Raw genomic sequence first — 21,945 nt, 5'->3', positions numbered from 1 at the left:
CATCGTTCGAACATCGAGGCTCGGTTTGAACATCCAAAACTAGTCTCCTCTTAAGAGTTTTCTCTGCGTCTATTACACTAACGCTCCCTTTTTTCGATTTTCTTTGCTGTGATTTTGTGTTTTGTGTGTAATGTGTTTTATAACACGGAACTTCTTAACCTTAATGTAAGGTGAAGAAAATGGGATCGTTGCTGCCACCGTCTTAGCATGCTGTCAACCTGTGCAGTGAGTGTGCGGTCGTTTTGCGTTCGTTTCTGGTCAAATAAATACACCTTCACTATTCCTACATCCGCTAATTCTATCAACCGCGCGTGTTCGCACACCTTTTACGCATTGTAGTCCTTTACTTCTCCACTGAGAGACCGTCCAATCCAAGTCGTTATAACTTTTCCACCCTCCCATGCGCTACCTTCTTTGCTCTGTTTTAACTCTACGTGAGGCCTGAGGTTTGATGCTTTTTTTTCCATCGTAGTGTTCGTTCATATTCTTCTTCATTTTTACACTTCCCTTGCGGAACCATTTGGGGCGGCCGGGGAACGGTGGCGGCCTCCCCCACTTCCGGTCCACGATGGTTACGGTAGGCCGCCACCGCCACCGTGGGAACTCCAGCTTACATCCGCAATCGAGGGCAGCGAACCGGGCGTCGGGACACCGCTCTGTGCGTTGACCACCCCACTGCTGCTGTTGTTGCTGCTGCTGTTGCTGTTGGTGCTGACGTTCAGCGCACCGCCGCCACTACCTGTGGACCCCCGGCGGAGGACATCTTCGGCCGCCGGACAGGCAGGCCTCGGGCCCGGCTCGGGCGTGTAGGTGAAGGTAAGACCGGTCGCGTAGATGATGCCGTCGTTACGCACCAGCGAGATAGGCACTTGCGTGGGCTGGCGAACCTGCCGACGAGAAGAGCGGCGAAAAGGGGATGGTGATGAATAAAAAGGATTTTTGACATACGGATGAATAAAATTGGTTCAAACAACTTCAATGACAAATTATGTAAAATATCACTAAACAACACAGGCTTTGAATTAATAAAATAGTGTTTAAGAACCCGAAACATTTCATTGATATTTTCATTTGATTATTTATAGGTTCCGTGTCCATAATACCCTTATTAGACGAGGGCTTTTTCTGTCATCTTTGCCCAGTATTTTTCTGCCAAAATTGGCTTTTGACATGAAAATACTGACCGCTCGTGTAATAACGCAAAGTTCCACAAAATGTGTTTTGCAGTTAATTGATCATTTTCATGTTTGAATTTAGCGTATTGTTCAACCTAGAGTAACGAACAAAATCTGTTGCAAACAACAGAGCAAAAAGTAAACAAATAGCCACTTTGACATAAAAATACTAGTCGAAAGAAAATCGGAACCGGTCGTGCCCGGTTCCGATTTTCTGACAGCAATATTGCTGTCAATGGCCATCTGACACTATCTTCCAAAATCGACGGGCAGAAATATTCCTCGTCTAATAAGAGTATAAAGGATAACAAATTTAACGACCTTTGTTGTTGACATCATTCCGGCGATGCTTTCCCATGTGCATAAGCAACAAGCAAAAGAAAAGCTGCAACGCCAACTGCGTTCTGTCAAAAACGTACACATACGACTTTTCCCTCCTCCATTTCAGAAGAAAAATATACAAGCTTGAGGAAAACGTAAAGCACAAAACAACGAAAAAGTTTCTGAGCACCAAGCTGCCAACGTGCTTCCCCACGTAGTTCAACAGTACATTACTACTACCAACCGCTAAGCCCCGGGCATTCTATAGCAACAGGTTCCCACTGTTATTTAATCGATAATATCGAAACAACGACGCGATACGATAGCGATGCGGCCCGCCCTAGGGAAGCTCGCAGCAGAAGCACCATCAGCTGAAAGTCAGTTGTGCGACCTCTCTGGTGGTCTTCCGGTGCAGCCAAAAATTGCGAATTTTGTCCAGAAAGCGATTCTCACTCCACATCACTACCTTATCATACTGCGGAGTGACCGCACAGAACGTGAGAAAGTCAACCGAAGAAGCCAATGGTATCATCCGAAGACTTTCATCCGCGTAGCCTGAAAGTTTCCAGAGTATTCTGAATTCATTAGAAAACATTCGAAGTCGTCTTTTTCTGACTGAAAAAACAGTGTAAAGTGAACAGTGGCGGTGTTCTTTAAAGTACAATCAAATTAGTTTTTCCCTCGACGCTTGAATTGCGGTATACGAGAAGTGCATAATCTGCTATGAATATTAAATCCCCCACTAACTTCCCAGCCCTTAAACTAGCAAGTAACCAAGAAGGCGACGACGACGACGACAGGTGGTAGCTTTAGTTTGCGAATTTTGCCACTTCCTCCCACAACTCTCTTTTGAGAAAAAAGGGCAACTACTACTATTTGCGCTTCTGGTTAACACACAGACTCCTGTCAAGTGGAAAGCTCCGGGTTAAGACGTGTTAAAACGGCGGAATTTCTACACCCGTGGGAAAAATCAACCTTCCCTCTCTGTTTTCCCCTTGGCTCATTCCCATGTGCCCAAGGAATGATGACGACGATGACGATGGTTGATGTTGAAAACAATAGAATATAATTAGCGACTGCAGGTCGTCTCCCCCCGGCGGGCTGTTTTCCGAAACCCCCGTAGAAAGTTTCCCCGAGCGGGAAAAGAAGCCGAACCGCGTTCGTTCAAGTTGGGTGCACACACCGGGAACCTCCTACCCAGCAAACAAAACGAAACAAAATGGACGATATTTTCGGGAAAAAGAAGGAGGTCGTCCCGATACTGGACCTCTCGAAGTCGACGGCGACGACGCGGGAGGAGTTTAAGCGCATGTTCGAGAAGGTGCCGGACTACAAGATGCGCCCGATCAAGGTCCGGTCGGACGAGATCCGGTTCAAGGAGAAGGAGTACGGCTTCAAGATGCAAAAGAAGGAGCTAAAGATGCTGATGAAGAACGGTGGCGAGCGGGATAAGCTGTACGCGTACATGGACCCGATACCGGGCGAGATGCGCAATCTCGTCATTATGGAACTGTGCAGCGTACCGATCGACTGGAAGATGCTGACCAGCCAGCGGCCGAAGACGAAGGTTGAGGAGGATTACTTCAGCAAGTGAGTTTCCGAACGTTTGAAGGTGTTTGAAGACAAACATCCTATAGGGTTTTTTTTCTGTTCCCCGCAGGTTGGTCGAACTTGGCAAGTTGCAGATCAAAACAATCCAGCGGGACAAACGCGAGAACCTATTGGCCACCTCCCTGCGCAAGGTAAAGAACCGTTCCGGCATCATCGAGTCGCGCGTGTTCACCTGCAACGAGTGCATGGAAGAGTTCTGCAACGGGAAAACGTGTGCCGACTTCAACTACGACCTTTACACGCGCATCGTACCGAAGGTTCCACTCCTAAAAACCAACTCCCAGCAGCAGCTGTCCCTAAACGGGGCAACGGGTGGTGGTGCGGGTCGAATGCTGGGTGACCTCAACCAGAAGAGCATTGACAGTGGCAGCGGGGGTGGCGGTGGTGGTGGAAAGAAGGGTCGCAAAGGTGGGCGCAAGAAGGCATCCAAATCGAAGGCGAAATCGGTGGAGGCTGCGGATGACGAGGGCAATCAGAGTACTGGCGGTGGAAATGGACCGTCAACCGGTGGTGGTGGTGGTGGTGGTGGCAAGAAGAAGGGCAAACGCTCGTCACGCAGTAAAACACCGCCGAAAGCCAAATCGATGGAAAAGTAATCAGAGACAGTCTCCCCGAACAGTCGATGGGGCGGTTGAGTCGGCCGAGTCTTTTTCTTGTGAAACTTTCGAATGCAACGAAACACGAAGAAAAACAAAGTTGGCGACGGGTGGGCGGTACAGTTTTACGCTTCGCACAATCAGTTGTTAGGAAAATTGAAATCAAGTAGCGAATAAATAAAATGTAAACGGAATGGGTTTCGCCTTCGCCGAAGGATGAGCAGAGTTAACAACAAAAACTCAACGTTCCCTTCCTTCCGATTTCACTGAAGCGGACATGCGAATAATAAAAATAATAATGACTGCAAAAGAAAAAAAAACAAAATTTTGATTTACTAAAACATTACTAAAGCATCCAAGAGACGCTCTTCGCAGCAGAGAAGCTGCGGATAGATTGTTAGTTGTAATGTCGGTATGCTCTTTAATTCAGCTTGGGACCGTCGCTGTCGTTTTCCCTTATCTCAATAATGTTTTTTTCTTGAAAGAAACAATTCTACTGTCAGCCACTTAGGTACGTCGCAATAAAACATCGCCAGAGGCAATGTGGTGTCGTTTGCTACAGGAAACGATGTGTTACATGTTGTATCTGTGATCGTCACTCGCTTGAGACTGTCATCGATCGATCAGCTAGCTTGCGATAGAACTCTATTAATTATGTATGTTCCCTCCATTGTACGCGGAGTGCTGGGAGAAGAAAATTCTGGCAAACTAACGACGTAATGATTTATCTTGCTGAAAGTGGCATGATGAATTTCGAAACCTCCCTTCTTGAAATAGAATCCAGACGAACATGTGCACGTGATATGGTGATTGTATAAGCAAAAGGAAAACCTTTCCTCGAATGGGGTTCCCTACTCACCCATGACCATTCGCCGCGAAACTGCGAAATGTCCGGCACGACGCAGAGCAACGACTCGGCGCAACGGTACATCGTTTCCGCCTCGACATCGCCGAACCAGGCCTGCAGCGATGGCGTAAAATTGTCCCCGGTAATCTCGAGCATTGCCACGTCGGCGCCACCATTCAGGTGGAGCGAGTTGACGATCGGCACGGGCGTTACGGGGGTCCGCACCGGGCCCATTCCCTCGTAGAACTGGTACTCCGCCTTGTCGGTGGAAATGATCGTCCAGCAGGCTCCGTCGTTGATCATCTCCTTGTTCGGTTCCTTCGGGCACGGTGACGCTTGGAACTGGATGATCTTTTCCTGCGACAGGCACAAGTACATCCGCTCCGTGTCCTTCATGTGGAAAGCGCACTTGTGCAGTTGTGACACTGGGTCGTCTGCCTCTAGCAGCGCCATCTGTTTGTCCACCTTGCGTATCACCAATCGGGGGAGGGCCATGCCGGTCACCGAGCAGACGAGCTTCACCGTGGCCCCGTAGTGGACGTATCCGTCACGGACCTTCGGGAAGAAGAAAGATCAAACAAACAGACAGAGTCGTTGGTTAGTTGTTGAGACGGTAATGACGGTCGCAAGGGAATCCTACCTGAAACTCCTCCGATTCGCTCTCATTATCGTCCAGCAAGTGGATCGTAAAGGCACCCCACTGCGTGGAGCTCGCGTGGAAGTGGCCATCCTCCACGTGCAGGTACCGCGTCGAGACGGTTTGCGAGCGCAACCGATTGAACAGCGCCACCTTGGTGCCGCTGGCGATGCACAGGTCGGCGTTCTTCAGCGACTGCTTCTTCTTCGACGGCTTCGATATCACCTTGATGCGCTTCGACTGGAACACGCCAATGTCGTGCCCGCTACCATAGAACATCTTCACCGACAGCATGAAGTGCTTGCGCTTGTCCGAGTCGGAGATGAACAGCGTTTTGGCCGCGCAGTACTGCTTCTGGTTGTTTAGATCGAGCGGCTGCATCTCCTGCTCCGGGCTGCCGATCCCGATGAAGGCACAGAGTTGGGTGGACTGTTCGCTTTCGCCCCGCCGGAGCATCTGTTCCCGCCGCAACCGCCAGCCCTCACCGAACAGGTAGATGCAGGGCGGTGGACAGAAGAACCGTTTCTCATTGCCGTACGACTTTTGAGCCACCTGGAAAAGGGAAGGAAACGTACAAATCGATTAGAAGAACATGGTTCAACGAAAAATTGAAAAATAAATCAAATTATTCCCAACTAAAGTTAAGTTTACTAATAGAATCTTAACTCAAAAGATCTCATGCAACAATACTTAAGAGAACCGGGAATTGTCACCTAAAGTGAATACACATTAATGCATCCACGATTTTCAGGGAAGGACAACCTACGAATCTGTTCAGTGCTGCTTTCAAATTAACTTCTCATGAACTCTACAGAACTCTTATGACTGTTGAACATATATTTAGTTCTGCTCATGGCTGTATTGTTTTGTGTAAACAAATTTCGGTAAGATATTTCACTTCCAAATATAGTATTTACGGGTGTTTAACCTACTTTAGTTCCAACAAATCGTTATGGATTGTTTTAAAATTTTCCAGCTCTAAATGAGATTGTGCACAATTATTTACTTCTTCGTCAGTGCTGAAGAAAATTTAAATGCGATATTATTCTAGAAACGATAATCATCTAAAAGGTACGAATTGGGAAGCTTCAAGTGTCAAGAATGTAGTACAGGATAGAGAAAAATAATAGGAACAGAAATCGTGGATGGAAAAGATAAGTAATAGACGCAACAATAAGGTCAACATTCAAAGACAACACTAAAAAGCAAACGAAAGATAGCATATATTAGTAAATGTTAGAAAATGATGCTTAAAAATATAAAGCATCACGAATACCAGCATAAGAGCCTTTGTATTAACTGAGGTTGGCCACCGCTGCGTGCTGTAACGCATGTTTAATGCTCCCCGCGAGACCCCCATCGCTTAATTCAATCAGCTCAATCTAATGTCATTTCCTTCGATAACATGTTTGCCGACGGTCCACTCTTTATCTTTCCCACTTCCCCACTCATCAGCTTCCCTCAGTTGCCCTTTGTCATTCGCCGAGCGCTGATCGTAACATTCTTCCGGCTTCTTTTCACACGTTCTCACGCTTCTGCAAACGCACGCATCTTTACGGGTCTAATTTGTTTGGTATGAGACAGAACCTCTTCCACGTCTCCGTTTCCTGCAAAGATCCGGGCTGTGGCATTTATAGAAATAAGCGAAACACACAGAATGGGAGTTAGTTCTTCAGTGCAATTAGTCAGTAACAAACCAGTGATTATCATTTACCTATTTAGCCAAAAACTTCAGTAAATTTTTACTTTACCAAAAAATATACAAGAAAAATGCCGGGATTTCCCATTAAAATTTATTGGCAATAATTATAAACCAAATCAGCAAAAATGTACTAATAAAACCAAATTCAATTTCCTTGTTTCCCGCAGTATTTTCATGGATTTCCCTACCCCGTGAGAAAAGTTAGTCATCAATGTGCGACAATTTCGAAAAATTCGGCAGTTCAGCCGACCGACTTTACATCACAGCACTTTACCACCGGAATTTACCGGATCGATCGTTTGTGGTTGCTTTTACGCTTTTCCCCTTTTGCGTTCATCATTATCGCCCGGGCAAACGATTTCAATTCGATCCGTTTTTATTTCCCTCCAAATCTCACCCTTTCTCCCCGCGCGTGTGTTTTGCACCTTCTCCTCGTTCACACGTACAAGATCGGTACGGTTCGGATCCGACGTGGTTAGTTAAGATTTTTCCCACCCTAGTGATCGAAGTGGCGGTGGCCATTAAAAAAAAAAACCCCTCCCAGCCGCGATTCCCCACGATGATCGTGGACCGTCGTCTCAGCGGATCAGAGTAATTGGTTGAATCATTTTCACTTTTTCCCGGTGCTTTCGTTGGGGAGGAAAAATTTCATCATCGCGTCAGCTGGAGGAAGTGGTCCGCCGGACGATGTGAACATGCCAATGCCAGGCCGGGGAGTCCCAGTACCGAGCCCTCCGGTTTCTCCGCTTTTCTCACAGTGAGTGAGCGTGAAGCATCCCATAAAAGTGCTCTCCGCATTGACGGAGGCCCCCTTCGGTGTGAGGCTGCAAAAGATCGTCAAGATCATCACGACCGTCATCATTGGCAGGAACCACGAGACGGGCCATCATCGGTAATCGGTCGTCGTCGTCGTCGACGTCGTTTCATTGCTCCGTTTTTCCTCCTCTCCGAGTTCCGAAGGGGGTTTTGTTTTATTCCTCTCAACGTAAACGTCCGACCGACTCATCTTGAACTTGGGGAAGAATTTTAAGAATAATAATAAAAAACAAAATCCATGCCCCTGCTGGGGGGATGATGATTGAATTTGGCTTAACCACGTACCGATGCTTCAAGCTTACCTACATGTTTATCCACCCAGCGTCCGGCCCATTTCCCACCGCGTGTGTCCCGTGAAGCCGTGCCTGGACACTTGATTTGATTGGGCTCGGCCTTTTTTTCCCACGCTCTTCGCACACATATTTTCCTTTACCATTGGCTTCGGCCAAAAAGAAGCTCACAAACATATCGTCGTTTTGACACGCTGTGCATCAACAACCAACCAACCACCAGCTCAGCTCTTGGTGGGCCTTTTAAGTCACTCGGATGTGATTGTTCCCCCCTTGTTCCTCTTCCGGGGCGGACGGAAGTGATGCTGCATCGGGAAGCCGGGTTTTTTTTCTTTTCGTTTCAAAAAGCGATCATAATCTTAAAGGAAACGCGTACGCCTCAAAAACAGCGGTATCGAGATGACAAATCGATTTGTAGGAAAGTTCCAAAAGCAATTCCACGGATCGGAAATTATAACACCCGAAAGATAATGCGACGGGAAATAAGATCAATAATGCGATACCTATCGTTCGAAGAAATGTTAATTAGCCGAAGGAACAAGAAAGAAAATAGAGGAAGCAGAAGAGAAGCGAGTGGCGCTAACGGGACTGTGATGATAATAGCGTTGTCGTGACAACGGAGGGATGGTAAAATAAAGAAGATGGGAACAGCAACAGGTTTCTGCAAACGAAAATAGTACAGATCGGTTTACTGTTTCTCAACAGTGTTTCTTTTTTTGTTCTCTTGTATGTTGACGTCCTACAAGCATATCAAACAAACAAGAACATCTAAATATGGATGCATTTTCACGAATATTAAAAAATCAACATCCTGATAGTTTTTTGTGTGAATGAAATGAAAATAGTAAAACGAACAAAAACAAGCACATTGAAAGGAATAATTTCAACTGTAATTGTTTACTGTTAAATGCAAAATAACATTTTTGTTTCTCGCAAGTAATAAAGTTGGCAATATTTTACTTTGAATATTATAGAAGAAAACCTTGTGAAGAGAGGAAAAAAAATAGATCGTGGGAACATTTCCCCATTCGCTTAATCTCAAAGACCAGGAAATCCGGCCCATTCCCACTCGGTTCGTCGTAGAAAAAATCATTAAAAACGAATCATCCTCGGTCAAAGGCGGCCACCCAAAAAAGAAAAGAGGGAAGAGAACTTGGTTTAGGCTGAGACGAAAAATAATAACGAAACAGCAGCAACAAAAAAGCTCTATGATATGATTGACGTTCCATTTCTTACGAAAGGGGAGCCGAGATGATCTTCTAACGGGCGACGATCAAGAAACGATCGTCACATAGGAAATGGTCGTAGGAAGAAATTATCTTCCCCCTCGAGGGAGGAGAATGGGGCAAAAATGCTGCCGACGCGGAAGTAAATCTGGGAAGCGGCGCTTTGGCGCTTGAGGACAGTTGGGGGAAAATAATAATTACCTTCGCATGCAGTATAACAATGACCATGTTGTTGCGATCGCGGAGATACTTTTCCATCGCTTCTCGCGTTAGCCGGCGCTCTTCGATGAGACCACGGAAGAGCGGGGAGCTGGTGGGGCCCATCCCTCCGGCACCGTTGTTGGCGGCCACCGGAATGACGGCTCCTCCGGCGCCAACCCGTGGTAGCAGCGCCCCGCTACCTCCGTGGTGGGTCGGGGGGCTCGGTGGGGCCTGCCCGTACCCGGGAATGCCGTACTGATGGGGCATTCTGCTCCGTGCGTTCCGTCGTTCTACCGTAGTCGGTTCAAGCTTGCCTGGAGCTACCTTTATCACGGCCCGGGTTCGTCCTTTTTCCCGCTCCTCTTTTCTACAACTTCCACTAACGCGGTCGGAAAAAATCTCCTGTTGTTTGGAATGTCTTCACGTTCGTTTACTTCGAAGACTATCGAAGAATAGACTTTTTAAAGTCATTAAATCATATCAGATATTCGGCAGGACGATTCCCGGGGAAAAAAGGATAGTTTCATGGACCGCACACACGCACACAAACACATACACGTACCGAACAAAACAAAACTACACTCACACGGATGTTAACGAACCTTTGACATTTACTTCAGTCAATCGGTTTGTTATGCCCGGAGAAGACGGTAGAGGCTGATATAGGACTCGCGTATTTTGGACGTCGTTTTTCTTGCCTCCGAGACACAAACGGGATGGTATCATTATCACAATGCAGCTCAACAGGCATACACTTTCGCACGCGCGCCCTTTCTCCCGCACGTATCTCGCGCTTATCACTAATTTCTTCCCCGTGCCGGGAATCCTCTCGAAGCGAAGTGCCCACGTAAATGGGGACTTTGGTATCGGCCGGTTCTGGAACACCTGCATATGCTGCTGGCGTACCTTTGCGTTGCCGTGGGCTTCTACGACATGATGTAGTAGAGGAGGCTGCAGGAAACATCAGCAACACTCTTTACCCAACCATCAGCACACGGGACCGTTTGTTTATCACTAGGTTCCTTTATAGGGGGTTGACTTTTTCATGTGGATTTACATGTTTCACTTTAACTTTTCTGCTTTCCATCGGAGGTGGCTTTATGCAGGAAACAACATCGCCAACTCGGAGCGGCAATATGAAGCTCGTCTCGGCCGCTACAAACGTCAGATGAAGGGTCGTTTCGCACGCGATAAACAAAAACGCAGATCTGATCTCACTTTACCGTGCGTATTTGTGGTATCTTATTTTACACTAGGGTGGATTTTGACGAACGAAATTCAAGCAATAGGATGGTGTTAGAAGTACACCGCACAAGCATTGTTTTCCCTTTGAGGGTTAAAAGTAAACAACTGCTTCGACAGCCACAAACTTCGTCCTGCACGGCGTTAGGGATGGGGACAGCAATACGTTTCTTTCAAACACACTGTCACCGGGAGTTTGTACGATGTTGTTTTAATCCTGCGACATGATCCTGCTGCCCGGTGGACGGCAAGCCGATACCTCGAACTATCCTTAAAACTTCACCAGGTTTCTAGCAAAAACTCTTGCCGTAACTTAAACACACTGAACGAGAAAGAACAGTTCCTTCGATTCGTGTTTACGCGACGCGTCTCGACGACGACAGCTGTGCCCAACCGTACCTAGGAAAATCGAATGCGTTCGACGAGTGCGAAGGGAAACACCAAGGGGAAAACAATTGCAGCTCGTTTGCGTATCTGCCACACACTTGGGAAACTCTACGACCAGACCGGATCGACCGACAACCTGCCCGTTCACGTCGCGTTCATAATCACGTATGAAAAGCGCGTCGATTGTCAGCGGTCCGCGGACTTACAACAGGCGTTTCGATTCGTTTTGTGCGTGCAGGGCTCGGCAAACTCTGGTGCGACAACTGATTTTATTTGGCTACCAAGAGAATTTATGCTGATCTAAAATGTTCAAATACATGCTTTAATTCTATTGCATTTTGAATTTAAATTAACAAATATTTTAGTATGGTATTGTAAAAACTAGATTTTACTATGCACCCCTTTTACGAATGGCGTGCCGACCCCTGCCGTAGGGGAGAGAAAACGAACGCTTCGCTTGGTTTGACAGTACGTTTCGCGTCTGGCATGCAGTGATGTGTTTATAAGGCATAGTTGAGGTTTCACACAAAGAGATACGATACCCTGCTAGTTCCCAATGTATGGAGGATTAATTTTATGTATTTACTTTACTTTACACGATTCACTTATTCCAATTTTTTGAACAAGCTACCACAAACTATTACTCTGCATTGTTGGGTAGCGCAAGTCATTCCACTGCAATATCAAAGAAGGATGGCCAGTTAGTGGGCAATAAAAACAATTAACAAATTTCCCTATTCCTTTACACATCAACGAGGACGAGTGCGAAGATGTCGAGCCTTTTCCACCACCCCCCTAGTAAGTATGGTCAGTGATGAATCGTCGATGGAAAAGGGCGAAGGAATAGAAGGAATTAGGAATCGCAAGAGTAATACACTCTGCGTAAGGTCTGAGAGGGAGATGGGTGAGGAAGAGCCCGCGGTCACGGTAAAAGTGCGCAGAAAAAGGCGTGGGAAAATATCAATCTCCTGCACATGTGTGCACGAGGCCACCATCATGTTTCCTCATGTTGCCAGTTCGCCCAGTTTTTACGACGACGAGATGGACTTGTTCTTGTTCGCGTTTGCCTTCCACCCCTTGGCAGGACCCCACTTGGCGTTTTGTGCGTTTATGCTCCAATTTGGATGGACCGGGTGGATCGCGGATGGAGGCGAAGAGGCACCGTGATCTTTCTCCTTCTCACACTGGCGCCCGTGCTTCCTTGTATCTAAAATGTGGGATTTTCGAAAAAGGGGCGAATTCTGTCGTCACAACTCTTCGTACCAATTTAACCATCAAATACGTTCTCCGAACCGAAGAACCATCAAAAGGCGGAGGAGAAAAAATTCCTGCCAAACCACATCGATCGTATGGTATTACTGCAGGGGTCTGGGCGTAAATTTGCACCAAGCGTACATTCCTGCATGTAGCATGCATTTGATGTAATGAGCTATCGTCTGAAGTGGAAAATTGGATCCATTCCGCTCTTACCGCTGGCTCATCTGGTGGCACTTGTCGTTCTGATCCTGAACCCAACGACGTTGGTTTTGTTTATTACCCAGGCGAACGATGGGAAAAACGCTCCATGCGGGTCACTGCGGGTCGAGAGAAATTGACAAAAATATGGTCAGCTCCCATGGACAGCACGTTACGTTACGCGCGCTTTGTCGGGCAAACGTTCAACAGGATGGCGAAGGATGCTGTTGGATGCTTGTTTTTCGTTCTGGATGCCACGTGGTCCAGTTCCCACCGCTAATTGCATCCCTTCTGCGGAACGAAGGTCAAACTCGCTAGTAGTGCTGGCAAACGGCGTTCGATTGGGATAACACATGCCTTCGTCGAGGAGTTGTTTATCTTTTGCCGTTCGGCGTCCTGTGAATAGCAACGGCCCTAGGTGTACCAACACGTGATCGGCAGGCAGTTTGTTTACAAACAAAACAGGTGTTTGGCCCCGGCAAAGGGCTCCTATTTTTCCTCCCGGCTGGCTTGGCCATTTAAAAATGTCCTCCAGTGCAACACAATATAAATAACTCGCTTGACGCCGACAGCGTTTTCTTACCTTTGTTTTTCTGGAACGCGTCCTGGTTGAATTGTTTCTTTATTTCTTTCTCAACTGTCCTTTGTTTGGAGGGGGAGAAATAGCTCGCCCTACCTTTCCCGTGAAGGTTCTTTAATTTTTAAAGCACCCCCTCGCCTCCCTCTCGCTAGTTGAACTCTTTCTTTCGCCTGTAAAAAGTGACCGATTATTTATTCAAAAATACTTTCCGAGCGTCCCTTCTTTAATTTCGCCTTGGTATCGACGACGACGGCGGCGGAGGGCACAACGTAAAGTAATCGGAATTTTCTTCCGGCCAGTTCCCCGGCCTTGCTTTGCTTTTTATCCGCACCCCACCACCCTTTACATTCCATTGTGTCTGGGCCCAAAACGGAGCGCGTTTCGGGAAACGTAACACACGTTTTCCATTTCCCTGTCCACCCTCATTTACCGCTATCTTCGCTGCGCCATCACCCCACGTGAACGGCCTTCAGACCCGCGTTTCAAGAAAGTCCCTAGTTCGCTCCCTTTCTCTTTCTCGCTTTATGATCTTGGAGCATTTTCTTGCGCACGTACCTTTTCTTCGTACAGCAACATTTCATCGCATTTCGCATCGTAGCAGTCTTCCTTCGACTTGAAAGCAGTCGATACGCGCGCGCCCACTTCTTCCACGTGATTCTCGGTGCCTCTCTGTCTGGCCTGCAGCCGGCGCCGGCGGTCTCGCTTCCACCAACCGTGGACCATGCACCGGCAACCAGTTGCAGAAGTTCCCACGGTTCCCACAATGTAAATTTATACGGCACGGAATATTTTCCGTACGAAGCCAACTGTGAAACGACCGACGTGGTCCCGGGACCAGAAAGCAAACCAAGCAAGGGGATCATCATGCTATCGCTACCTCCATCCACTACACCACAAACCCTCCTCCCCAGCGTTTCAGGACGAGGAACAGGACAATGATGATGATGATGATGATGTTGATGCTGCTGCACGATGAAGAGATGTTGTAGTTAATGTTATCGACTCCTGCTGCGAGGATATTGATGTTTGGCAATGGTCGATTCCGCGTATTATCATGTGAAAATGAAGTTCCGCGCCGGAAGCATATTCGTGCGGTTTGGTAGACGCTTAAGGACTTCGAGAGTTCCGTTCGCTGATACCCGAACGTGGTATGTTACATTCAAACTATTTTTACATTTTATGTAACAGACTTTTCGATTCTTTATCAAATGAAACGTATACCCTGGATAAATTTCTTTTTTAAACTCACCGGATTTGGAGGGATTTTTAAGTTTGCCTTTAATAATACATCCCACGAGTGATAGTAGTCAAACCGTTTGGGTACACAATCAATTCTAACGCAAACCATCCGAGACTAATCGAACCCTTTTTGTTTTATGTATATTTGGCTTGGCCATGCATAATTGATTTGACCGGCCGTTAAGACGACAATATTATACAACATCCTGAGATCCGAGCCTTTCTGAAGCATCACTGGTAACTTTCAGTCTAAACATTTCGCTTTCCGAATGCAGCCTATTTGGCCAGCTGTGTGTACGCATGAGAAACATACACCGGATCTCGGGCAGATGATGGTAATGTGTTTGCCGGTGGGGTTTCCCGCGCCGGTTGGTTTAGCATACCAGCAGCATAAGCTGCGGCCCATGCATAGGAAATCAGTATTCAACGGGTGGGTGGTATTCCATGTCCTTCCGGATATGATAGAGTGCATGGTGCACGAAAGGGAAGTGTGTGGGAAGACTTCACTGCAAATTCATCATTTGCATTTAGAGCCGATTTTTCCAATTACTTTTATAGTATCGATGAAATTATTTTTGTTTTGTGTTTCTCTGCTGGAATGTTAATCCAGCAAAATTGTAAATTTACGATTCACTAACATAAAAAAGAAGAGTCGCGAAAAAATCACGCATTCCTTTTATTACTCTTTATCCGAGTATTCCCACGGGAAGTTAAAGTAGAACACGTTAAAAACTGCGTTTCTATTGTGTTTCAGCGATTCAGTTATTAAAATGTTTTAACAAGTGCATAAAAGCACACGAGGGTCCCAGGCTGGCGTATGAAATCGCACGCCCCAGTGCGTTTTTCTCATGCGTTCGCTCGGGCGAACACGAAGCCACCTTCCAGTCAGTTCGCGGGAAGCTTCATGAGAAGAATTAAATCTTAAGAAATGGCACCGTGGCCAAGCCGCCTAGCTTCAAACTTCTTGTACTGATATGAGGGGTCACTTCGCTGTTGTTGTTGTCGTGCTGTTTTCCTTTCAATCGCTTTACCTTCTTTCTTCGACTTCCCTGTGGGCACTGATTTTCTCAGGAGATAAATGTTACACCTGAGAAAGCACCTGGGCTGGGTTAAATCGGTTCCACTTCCCGAATGGCTTCTTAAGGTGCAACCTGTCCACCCTTCTCTCATCAACCGGGCCCCACACGGCTGCGGTTTCGGAAGGGTCATGCTTCTATCAACCTCTGGGACAAACATCACCGAGTTACTTCCGAGCCTGCAGTCTGAGATTAAGAAATCTGTGGTCCAGAAAAAATGGGATGGATTGAACAACGGTTTAAAGGGAGAATCTGTTGGGAAAGGAAACCCGATAAAATCGTTCGCCCCCCAAAAAACGGTTCCGGTTTTTAAACACATGCCTAGCATTAAAGACTGCCCAAGAATGTAATGCGACTGGGTGTTTTGTCGCTTTATAATTTTGCATCATTCTTAAATTACTTCATTTTTAATTTTTCATTCCAAATGAATGTATTTCTTTAAATTTTTAATTAATTTTTTTGTTGGGTATTTTTTTTTAATTTTTTTTGTTTTAGAGACTTTGACCTATTCGGTCATTCGTCTCTATTTTTGGTTGTTGAGTAGATGCCTAGAAAATGTTAACGAAATATGTTTTTACACAAAAAAAAGTCCCTTTTTTAGGTAGTTCAAATAACAGGTAGTTATTTAACCACGAATATAAAAAAAAACATAATTGCAATAAGGCACAATGTCAATTTAACATGTTATAAAGGGTTAATTTTTAAAAGCAAGCCCAATGTAACGCTTGTAACGCTATTCTGCTGTCAAAATGAACTAATTCATTCTCTTGACGTTTCGAGTTTGTTTGTTTGTTTATTTTTTGTTTGCGTTTCTTGCAGAAACGAAAACAGACACCACGTGCTGCTCTACTGTGTTATGCGAATAGTATAATCGTATTATTCTAAAATAACGATACAAATTAGAACCTTAGGTTAGTAGTGAAACTGTTTTCAGGTCGATCGTTTAGCAGTGTCCGTGAAAAACGAAAATGAAAGCTCTTCCGGTTTATCAAAAAGAAGCGACGCGAGAAGAGTCATTAGTCCTATCGATCAGCCGCCAAATTGCTTTGCGATGCTACTCAAGCGAATAAGGACATTAAATGGGAGGTTGTGAAAAAGCGAGTAATTACAGAGTGTTATTGGATCGGACTATCAATAACTTGACGGCTATCAATGCCATCATGAATAACGTCGATCTGTTGAGAAAAGAACCTCGGCTTGCGAATGGATGGCGCGGGTATAGCCAATTGAGCTGTTGTTCGAAAGGCATCTGATTTCATGCCTTCAGTCAAATGGATTCTTCCCTACAAATCCCAGATTTGCCACGCGTTCGACAATATCAAGAAGCATATTCCTCTTAAACGCTCTCCAGGTACGATCGTTTGATTGCCAATGCTAAGGGTCATCCCCTCTGTTCTTTTCCTTTCTCCTATAGCCTTTTGAAATATTTGTGGTGTAGGAGAATGGGTCGCCGAAAGAAGCGAAACGACCAACTACAGATCACTAACGATGCCGACGTCGCAGTGCAGCAGCAGTTTGAGCCGAGCGACGACCAGGTCGATCCTTATTCGATTCCATTGCACTCGCGCCAGGCGGCGTTTGCCATCCTTTGGTTGCTAGTGTACAGTTTTGCCATGTTCACGCTACCCTTTGGAGCGTTTTACGGAATGAAGTATCTGCTGTTGGAGCAGTTTCAAATCGATGGATTTAATAACACGTGCGGTTCAGTGCTGGCCGCCGTCTTGACTGTGAACGGTATCATCATGCTGTATGCGTTGCGAGGATTCAAAGAGGTTGAGGAGGAAGATCGCGACCGCCAGATGCGGCAAGCCAACGATCATAACGCTGCTGCCTCGGCCTCGGAATCATCGAAGACGAAGTAACGATACAATTCTTGAAATCTGTTCTATTAGAATTATTGATTGAAAATAAACTTTCCTCTAAGACTAACCCGTTGTAACTTTGAAAGACTATGGGACGCAAAAGGTTATATCAATTTCTTTTCCTCCAGCGCCACCACTATGCGTACGGATCAATACGGCCACTATCAATCTGGAATCTGATGCGGGAGGACCGATGAAGACTGGTGGACGAAGCATTCGCAACCTACGGAGCATTTATGGGTCGTGTACGTGCCCTCGGCGATGCGGAGTATATGGTCGTCGTCTTTCACTTCAAAGATATGCTGGTATTTCTTTGCTCTGCCAAGACGATGTACCAAACAGGACATATAAAGCCCCACCAAAAGAAATTCTTTGTAGAAAAGGTACTTACAAGAAAATCTATTATTTTAAGGTGGGAAATAGCACATACCTTGAATAGTTCATTAACATTTACCCCAATCTTTCTAATTACCAGGAAACCCTTTTGAAAAATGGTTGCTTGAACCCTCCGGAAAATGCTGTTGTACTAGACATGTACTCGAAAGATGGTTTGCAAGCGAGGCATCTGGCAAGTAATATGAAAGACACAGGTATACTGTACGCCGTCAAGAAGATGTCGAACGTTACCAGACTTTTTGTAAAAAAGTGGCCGATTGTAATGTTATCATAACTTTCTACGGGGAGATGAGCAGGTGCCGGGCGTTCAGTACATTATGCTCAACCCAGAATGCTCAGCATCAGGAATTTGAGCCCACTTGTAGGCGCCGATTGAACAAGAAAAATTGTTCATGTTCTCCGGAAGGCAGAAGAAAGCCGCATCTGAAGAGTGATGATAGTTTAAAAGCAAACCCATGGTTTAAAACGTAGACTGAAAAAAGAAACCAATCCTTTTTGTGAAAACAGGGAAGGCAGAATGAAACGAATAAAATGAGATTGAAACTTTTTTTGACAAAAGCCTGTTTAGTAATAAATTTTTAAAAAAACTACTGGTAAGTTTAAAAAAGCACTTTACAAAAAAAGCGAGCAACGCGAGTTCATTCCGAGAATGAACGGATTCATTAAATTGACGTTTGTGACATATTTTTGTTTATCCCATCAGTTCATTTACTTGCACGTGTTGGTACTTGTTTACGCGGCGCTACTAGAATTATTTCGGTGTTTTGTTAAATATCGTGTTAAATTTCCATTATCACATTGCTCAAGTTGCTGAGACTGTGCAAAGATGGTTCGCGATGGTACAGAAAATCAGAAGCAGCATAAAATTCCGGTTCCTACCAACTATCGTATGGCGGCCAAATATCTTCGCCAGGCGATCCATGAGAAAAAGAGCATCAAATCCGAATTGGTCGCTGGTAAACACTTTCGCACTGGTCGAACCATCATGCATCGCCTTACGACCAACATGCCGCAAATCAACGCAATCATGACTAACATCGAGTTGCTGAAGAAGGAGCCCAAATTGAACGAATGGTTGGCGCGGGTGTTGATAGGTGAGCTGCTGTTCGGGCGCGGCGAACTAAATGGGATGTCTTTGCCGGTGGAGTGCGTTCGTCGCTACGAATCCGAGATTTTTGAGGAGTATGAAAAGACCAAGGACGACATAAAACCTCTTACAAGAAGTCTCAAAGGTACGTTCTTTTATGTTCAAATGCTAGGGCCATATCTACTGATTTGATCATGGGATGCCAATGAGTAAATTGTTTTCTTTTATCCCCCAGAGCCACGATTTGTACGAATCAATACGATCGCTCTTAATCTGGAAGGTGCGAAGCGTATGATGGAGGAAGAAGGTTGGATCCTGGTGGATGAAGAATTTGCCGACTACAGTTCGTTTCTGGAACGTATGCGGGCACTTGGCGATTCGGAGTATATGGTTGACTTTCACTTCAAAGATATGCTGGTGTTTCCCTGGAGTGCTAAAAATTACTGGGCCCGTTCAGAACTTGTGGGGACGAAATTCTTCTTACAAAACAAGGTACGTGCGTAGATCATGCTATACGAAACACTAGATTAATAACGATCATGTTTAGGCCTGTCTGGTGCCAACATATTTACTCAATCCGGTGAAGAAATCTGTCGTGTTGGACATGTGCTCCGCTCCGGGGTTGAAAGCAACGCATCTGGCGTGTCTGATGAAAAACAAAGGGAGACTGTACGCCGTCGAAATGAACGATGAACGCTACAAGGTGTTGTGCCAGTATACAACTGACTTTGGCGTTATAAAGACCATCCATGGGGACTGTCTGGAAATTACCGACGAACAAGTGCCGGGCGTGCAGTACATCTTGATCGATCCAAGCTGCTCGGGCTCGGGAATGTTAAACCGCATCGATGCGTCAGAACCGGTTGATGAGGATAGATTGTACAAGCTGTCCGGATTGCAGTACAAGCTACTGACGCATGCGATGAACGGTTTTCCGAATGCCAAACGCATCGTTTACTCGACGTGTTCCATACACGAGCAAGAAAATGAGCGAGTCGTTGAAAGCATTCTGCGCCACAACGGTCACTTCAAGCTGCTAGATGCACGAGAGGAGCTAGGAAAGGAGTGGCTCAACCTAGGCTCCGAGAAGTATCCCGGAATCGGCGAACGGTGCCTGTACGCTCGGACGGAAATTGACCTTACGATCGGCATGTTTGTAGCCGTTTTCGAACGGTGCGCCGAAGGAGAAGTGAATGAATTTTACGTGCAAAATCAAACGTATCGCGAAAAGAATGCTCCCAAGAAAAAGCGAGATAACGACTACAATGGCGAAGAGGCAGAAGGTTCAGAAAAGCCGAAGAAAAAAAAGAGTAAGAAACAAAACTATTGAAAATAAAACAATCGTGCTAAGTTGAACAAGGGAACAAAGATTAATAGCTAAGATTGGGTGAAAATAAGTTGAAGAATACAAAACAGGAAAGAAAAGTGTTTTAGAATTAACGGAAAACTCGCTTATGTTTACTTACCTGTATGGATGCAAAGCTGGAAGTAAATTTGCTAGCTCCAACAAACAACGGAGACCACTGAATAATTTTAGTATAAAAAGCACTTTAATCGCTATCATCGACAAGGTTGACTATCGAACTGGAAGAAACATCTGATTGTGGTTTCGATGTCTTTTGTTGAGATTTACTTTTTTTTAATTTGGTGGAACTATGATCGCCCCGCACGAGTTCACCTAGTTTGAGACGAGACCGGTGTGTCGTTGTCTTCTTTATCCGTTCGTTGTGATTAACCATTGACATTAGTGTGCGGTTTAGAAATTGTTTGTTTGTTTTCCTCAGTGGACACCGGCGCCATTCTGAAGGTCGTTTCTGTTCGGCGGAAACCTTCCGGATAGCCGTTTCTTTAAGAATTTCTTCGACTGCTTTTCTGCAATGAAGTGGAAAGTGAAAATCATCAGCAGTGCAGGCAATCCATAGCGCTAAAAGGCAACTTACTGTGTAATACTATCAATTTTCGGTGGAGATTTGGTACTAGGTTGTGATATAATGAAGCTATTGGTTGGCTTTTTCGTGGCTCGGGGTTTGGACACGGAACGGACTACACCGGGGATTAAAGAACTCGCGCTCGATTTTTGTTTACCGATAGCAACAGTTTGTTGGACGGGTACCGAAGCTTTTCGAACGACTCCAGGTATCAGCTGAGGTTGTTCACTCATTGTTGATGTGCCAACGTGATGTACAATGCCAGAGATTGAACTTTGTCAGGGCCATTCCTACCGAAAATAATTAAACGCAATTAAACTTATAGAAAACAGTTTCTACGTGAAACTATACAAACAACGCTAGTTGATTTTGTTGATGAGACAAAAGTAAACACGCTAATGTGTCATTCAGCGGCCATCTGTCAATTTGGATTTTTTTATTCTTATTTCAAAATAACCGTTGGAGTAAGGGCAACAATGAAAAATCAACACATAAGATACTGAAACATCATGAAAATTATTGCTAAACACTTTTTCGGATTTAAAACACAACACAAAGTTTTAGTTTTTCTCATTTCACCCATTGGTTCAGTTTTCCTTTTTTATTATTAAATTGTGAAACAAACGTTACATTTCTTTTCCACCGGTGGTTTTTTATACACAGTTTTTTTTCTTTTATCATCCGCCAATGGCAAATACGTCTCCAACATGAATTGAAATGAAAATGTCGTTTTATCAAGTTGTTTGGTGCAGCCGTGTGTGAAGTGACCAGCCAAACCGCAAACACTCTGATTCGTTACATTATTTTGATGTAAGTTTGCCTTCGTTGCCTTCACACAACACAAGCACGTTTGCTTCCCGCTTGTGCTGATGGTGAGACGATAAAATCCAATACATCCAGTTAGTATGATCGACGACACATGGAGTAACATAAAATGTACTTCTTCCTGTAAATTTCCGGAACCTGTTCGCTCAACGTACCTGTTCTGCTCCTCTCGTGGCCATTTGTTTGTTCGGTATCCGTTGTGATCATCGTGTGAAAACTAAAATAATCTTCCATGTCTATATGCTATCCTATTCAATCTTTACAAATCGGTTGTCTTATGCTGTGCGGCTCTTATGATGTGTACGACGTGCTCGGAGAAAAGAGATATGATGCAACAGTAGATTAAAACTAAACAAATAACATAATGTTTGGGTACATGCCATCTGTGAGTTCGGGACCAGAGTCCAGGTTTGTTTGTGGTTCGGAAAATAAGTTGTTGCTTTCTA

At 45.3% G+C, this 21,945-nt stretch overlaps 5 protein-coding genes across 5 annotated transcripts; 3 read left to right on the top strand and 2 right to left on the bottom strand.

Annotated features, from left to right (window-relative positions):
* Positions 1 to 226: 226 nt before the first annotated feature.
* Positions 227 to 9,781, bottom strand: LOC131283142 (recombining binding protein suppressor of hairless). Its single transcript, XM_058312719.1, has 4 exons — positions 9,423 to 9,781; positions 5,191 to 5,739; positions 4,563 to 5,105; positions 227 to 887 (listed from the first exon to the last, which is right to left on the bottom strand). Exons 1-4 carry the CDS (start codon positions 9,687 to 9,689, stop codon positions 573 to 575), a joined length of 1,674 nt encoding a protein of 557 aa, XP_058168702.1. The 5' UTR covers positions 9,690 to 9,781; the 3' UTR covers positions 227 to 572.
* LOC131283143 (keratin, type II cytoskeletal 1) lies at positions 2,716 to 3,703 on the top strand. Its single transcript, XM_058312720.1, has 2 exons — positions 2,716 to 3,086; positions 3,157 to 3,703. Exons 1-2 carry the CDS (start codon positions 2,716 to 2,718, stop codon positions 3,701 to 3,703), a joined length of 918 nt encoding a protein of 305 aa, XP_058168703.1.
* Positions 9,782 to 16,818: 7,037 nt separating the features above from the next.
* LOC131293591 (uncharacterized) lies at positions 16,819 to 17,443 on the top strand. The gene is made up of 2 exons (XM_058321673.1): positions 16,819 to 17,259; positions 17,392 to 17,443. The coding sequence occupies exons 1-2, from the start codon at positions 16,844 to 16,846 to the stop codon at positions 17,441 to 17,443; spliced, it is 468 nt and encodes a 155-aa protein (XP_058177656.1). The 5' UTR covers positions 16,819 to 16,843.
* Positions 17,444 to 18,412: 969 nt separating this feature from the next.
* On the top strand, positions 18,413 to 20,107 carry LOC131291577 (28S rRNA (cytosine-C(5))-methyltransferase-like). The gene is made up of 3 exons (XM_058320731.1): positions 18,413 to 18,891; positions 18,982 to 19,238; positions 19,294 to 20,107. The coding sequence occupies exons 1-3, from the start codon at positions 18,486 to 18,488 to the stop codon at positions 20,074 to 20,076; spliced, it is 1,446 nt and encodes a 481-aa protein (XP_058176714.1). The 5' UTR covers positions 18,413 to 18,485; the 3' UTR covers positions 20,077 to 20,107.
* Positions 20,108 to 20,296: 189 nt separating this feature from the next.
* On the bottom strand, positions 20,297 to 21,000 carry LOC131293553 (uncharacterized). Its single transcript, XM_058321633.1, has 2 exons — positions 20,687 to 21,000; positions 20,297 to 20,618 (listed from the first exon to the last, which is right to left on the bottom strand). Exons 1-2 carry the CDS (start codon positions 20,905 to 20,907, stop codon positions 20,297 to 20,299), a joined length of 543 nt encoding a protein of 180 aa, XP_058177616.1. The 5' UTR covers positions 20,908 to 21,000.
* Positions 21,001 to 21,945: the final 945 nt, after the last annotated feature.

Source organism: Anopheles ziemanni, chromosome 2 (assembly GCF_943734765.1).
Source record: "Anopheles ziemanni chromosome 2, idAnoZiCoDA_A2_x.2, whole genome shotgun sequence".
NCBI classification, from domain to species: domain Eukaryota; kingdom Metazoa; phylum Arthropoda; class Insecta; order Diptera; family Culicidae; genus Anopheles; species Anopheles ziemanni.
Note: the sequence above shows the minus strand (reverse complement) of the source record. Positions and strands in the feature narration are given on the sequence as shown.

Coding starts and splice junctions, on each gene's coding strand:
- LOC131293591 (XM_058321673.1), top strand. CDS start 16,844: ATGGGTCGCCGAAAGAAGCGAAACGACCAACTACAGATCACTAACGAT. Junction 17,260..17,391: donor TCGGAATCATCGAAGACGAA/GTAACGATACAA, acceptor CTTTTCCTCCAG/CGCCACCACTATGCGTACGG.
- LOC131283143 (XM_058312720.1), top strand. CDS start 2,716: ATGGACGATATTTTCGGGAAAAAGAAGGAGGTCGTCCCGATACTGGAC. Junction 3,087..3,156: donor GAGGAGGATTACTTCAGCAA/GTGAGTTTCCGA, acceptor TGTTCCCCGCAG/GTTGGTCGAACTTGGCAAGT.
- LOC131291577 (XM_058320731.1), top strand. CDS start 18,486: ATGGTTCGCGATGGTACAGAAAATCAGAAGCAGCATAAAATTCCGGTT. Junction 18,892..18,981: donor TCTTACAAGAAGTCTCAAAG/GTACGTTCTTTT, acceptor TTTATCCCCCAG/AGCCACGATTTGTACGAATC. Junction 19,239..19,293: donor AATTCTTCTTACAAAACAAG/GTACGTGCGTAG, acceptor GATCATGTTTAG/GCCTGTCTGGTGCCAACATA.
- LOC131283142 (XM_058312719.1), bottom strand. CDS start 9,689: ATGCCCCATCAGTACGGCATTCCCGGGTACGGGCAGGCCCCACCGAGC. Junction 5,740..9,422: donor TTGTTATACTGCATGCGAAG/GTAATTATTATT, acceptor TCCCTTTTCCAG/GTGGCTCAAAAGTCGTACGG. Junction 888..4,562: donor TTCGCGGCGAATGGTCATGG/GTGAGTAGGGAA, acceptor TCTCGTCGGCAG/GTTCGCCAGCCCACGCAAGT.
- LOC131293553 (XM_058321633.1), bottom strand. CDS start 20,907: ATGAGTGAACAACCTCAGCTGATACCTGGAGTCGTTCGAAAAGCTTCG. Junction 20,619..20,686: donor AAAATTGATAGTATTACACA/GTAAGTTGCCTT, acceptor ACTTCATTGCAG/AAAAGCAGTCGAAGAAATTC.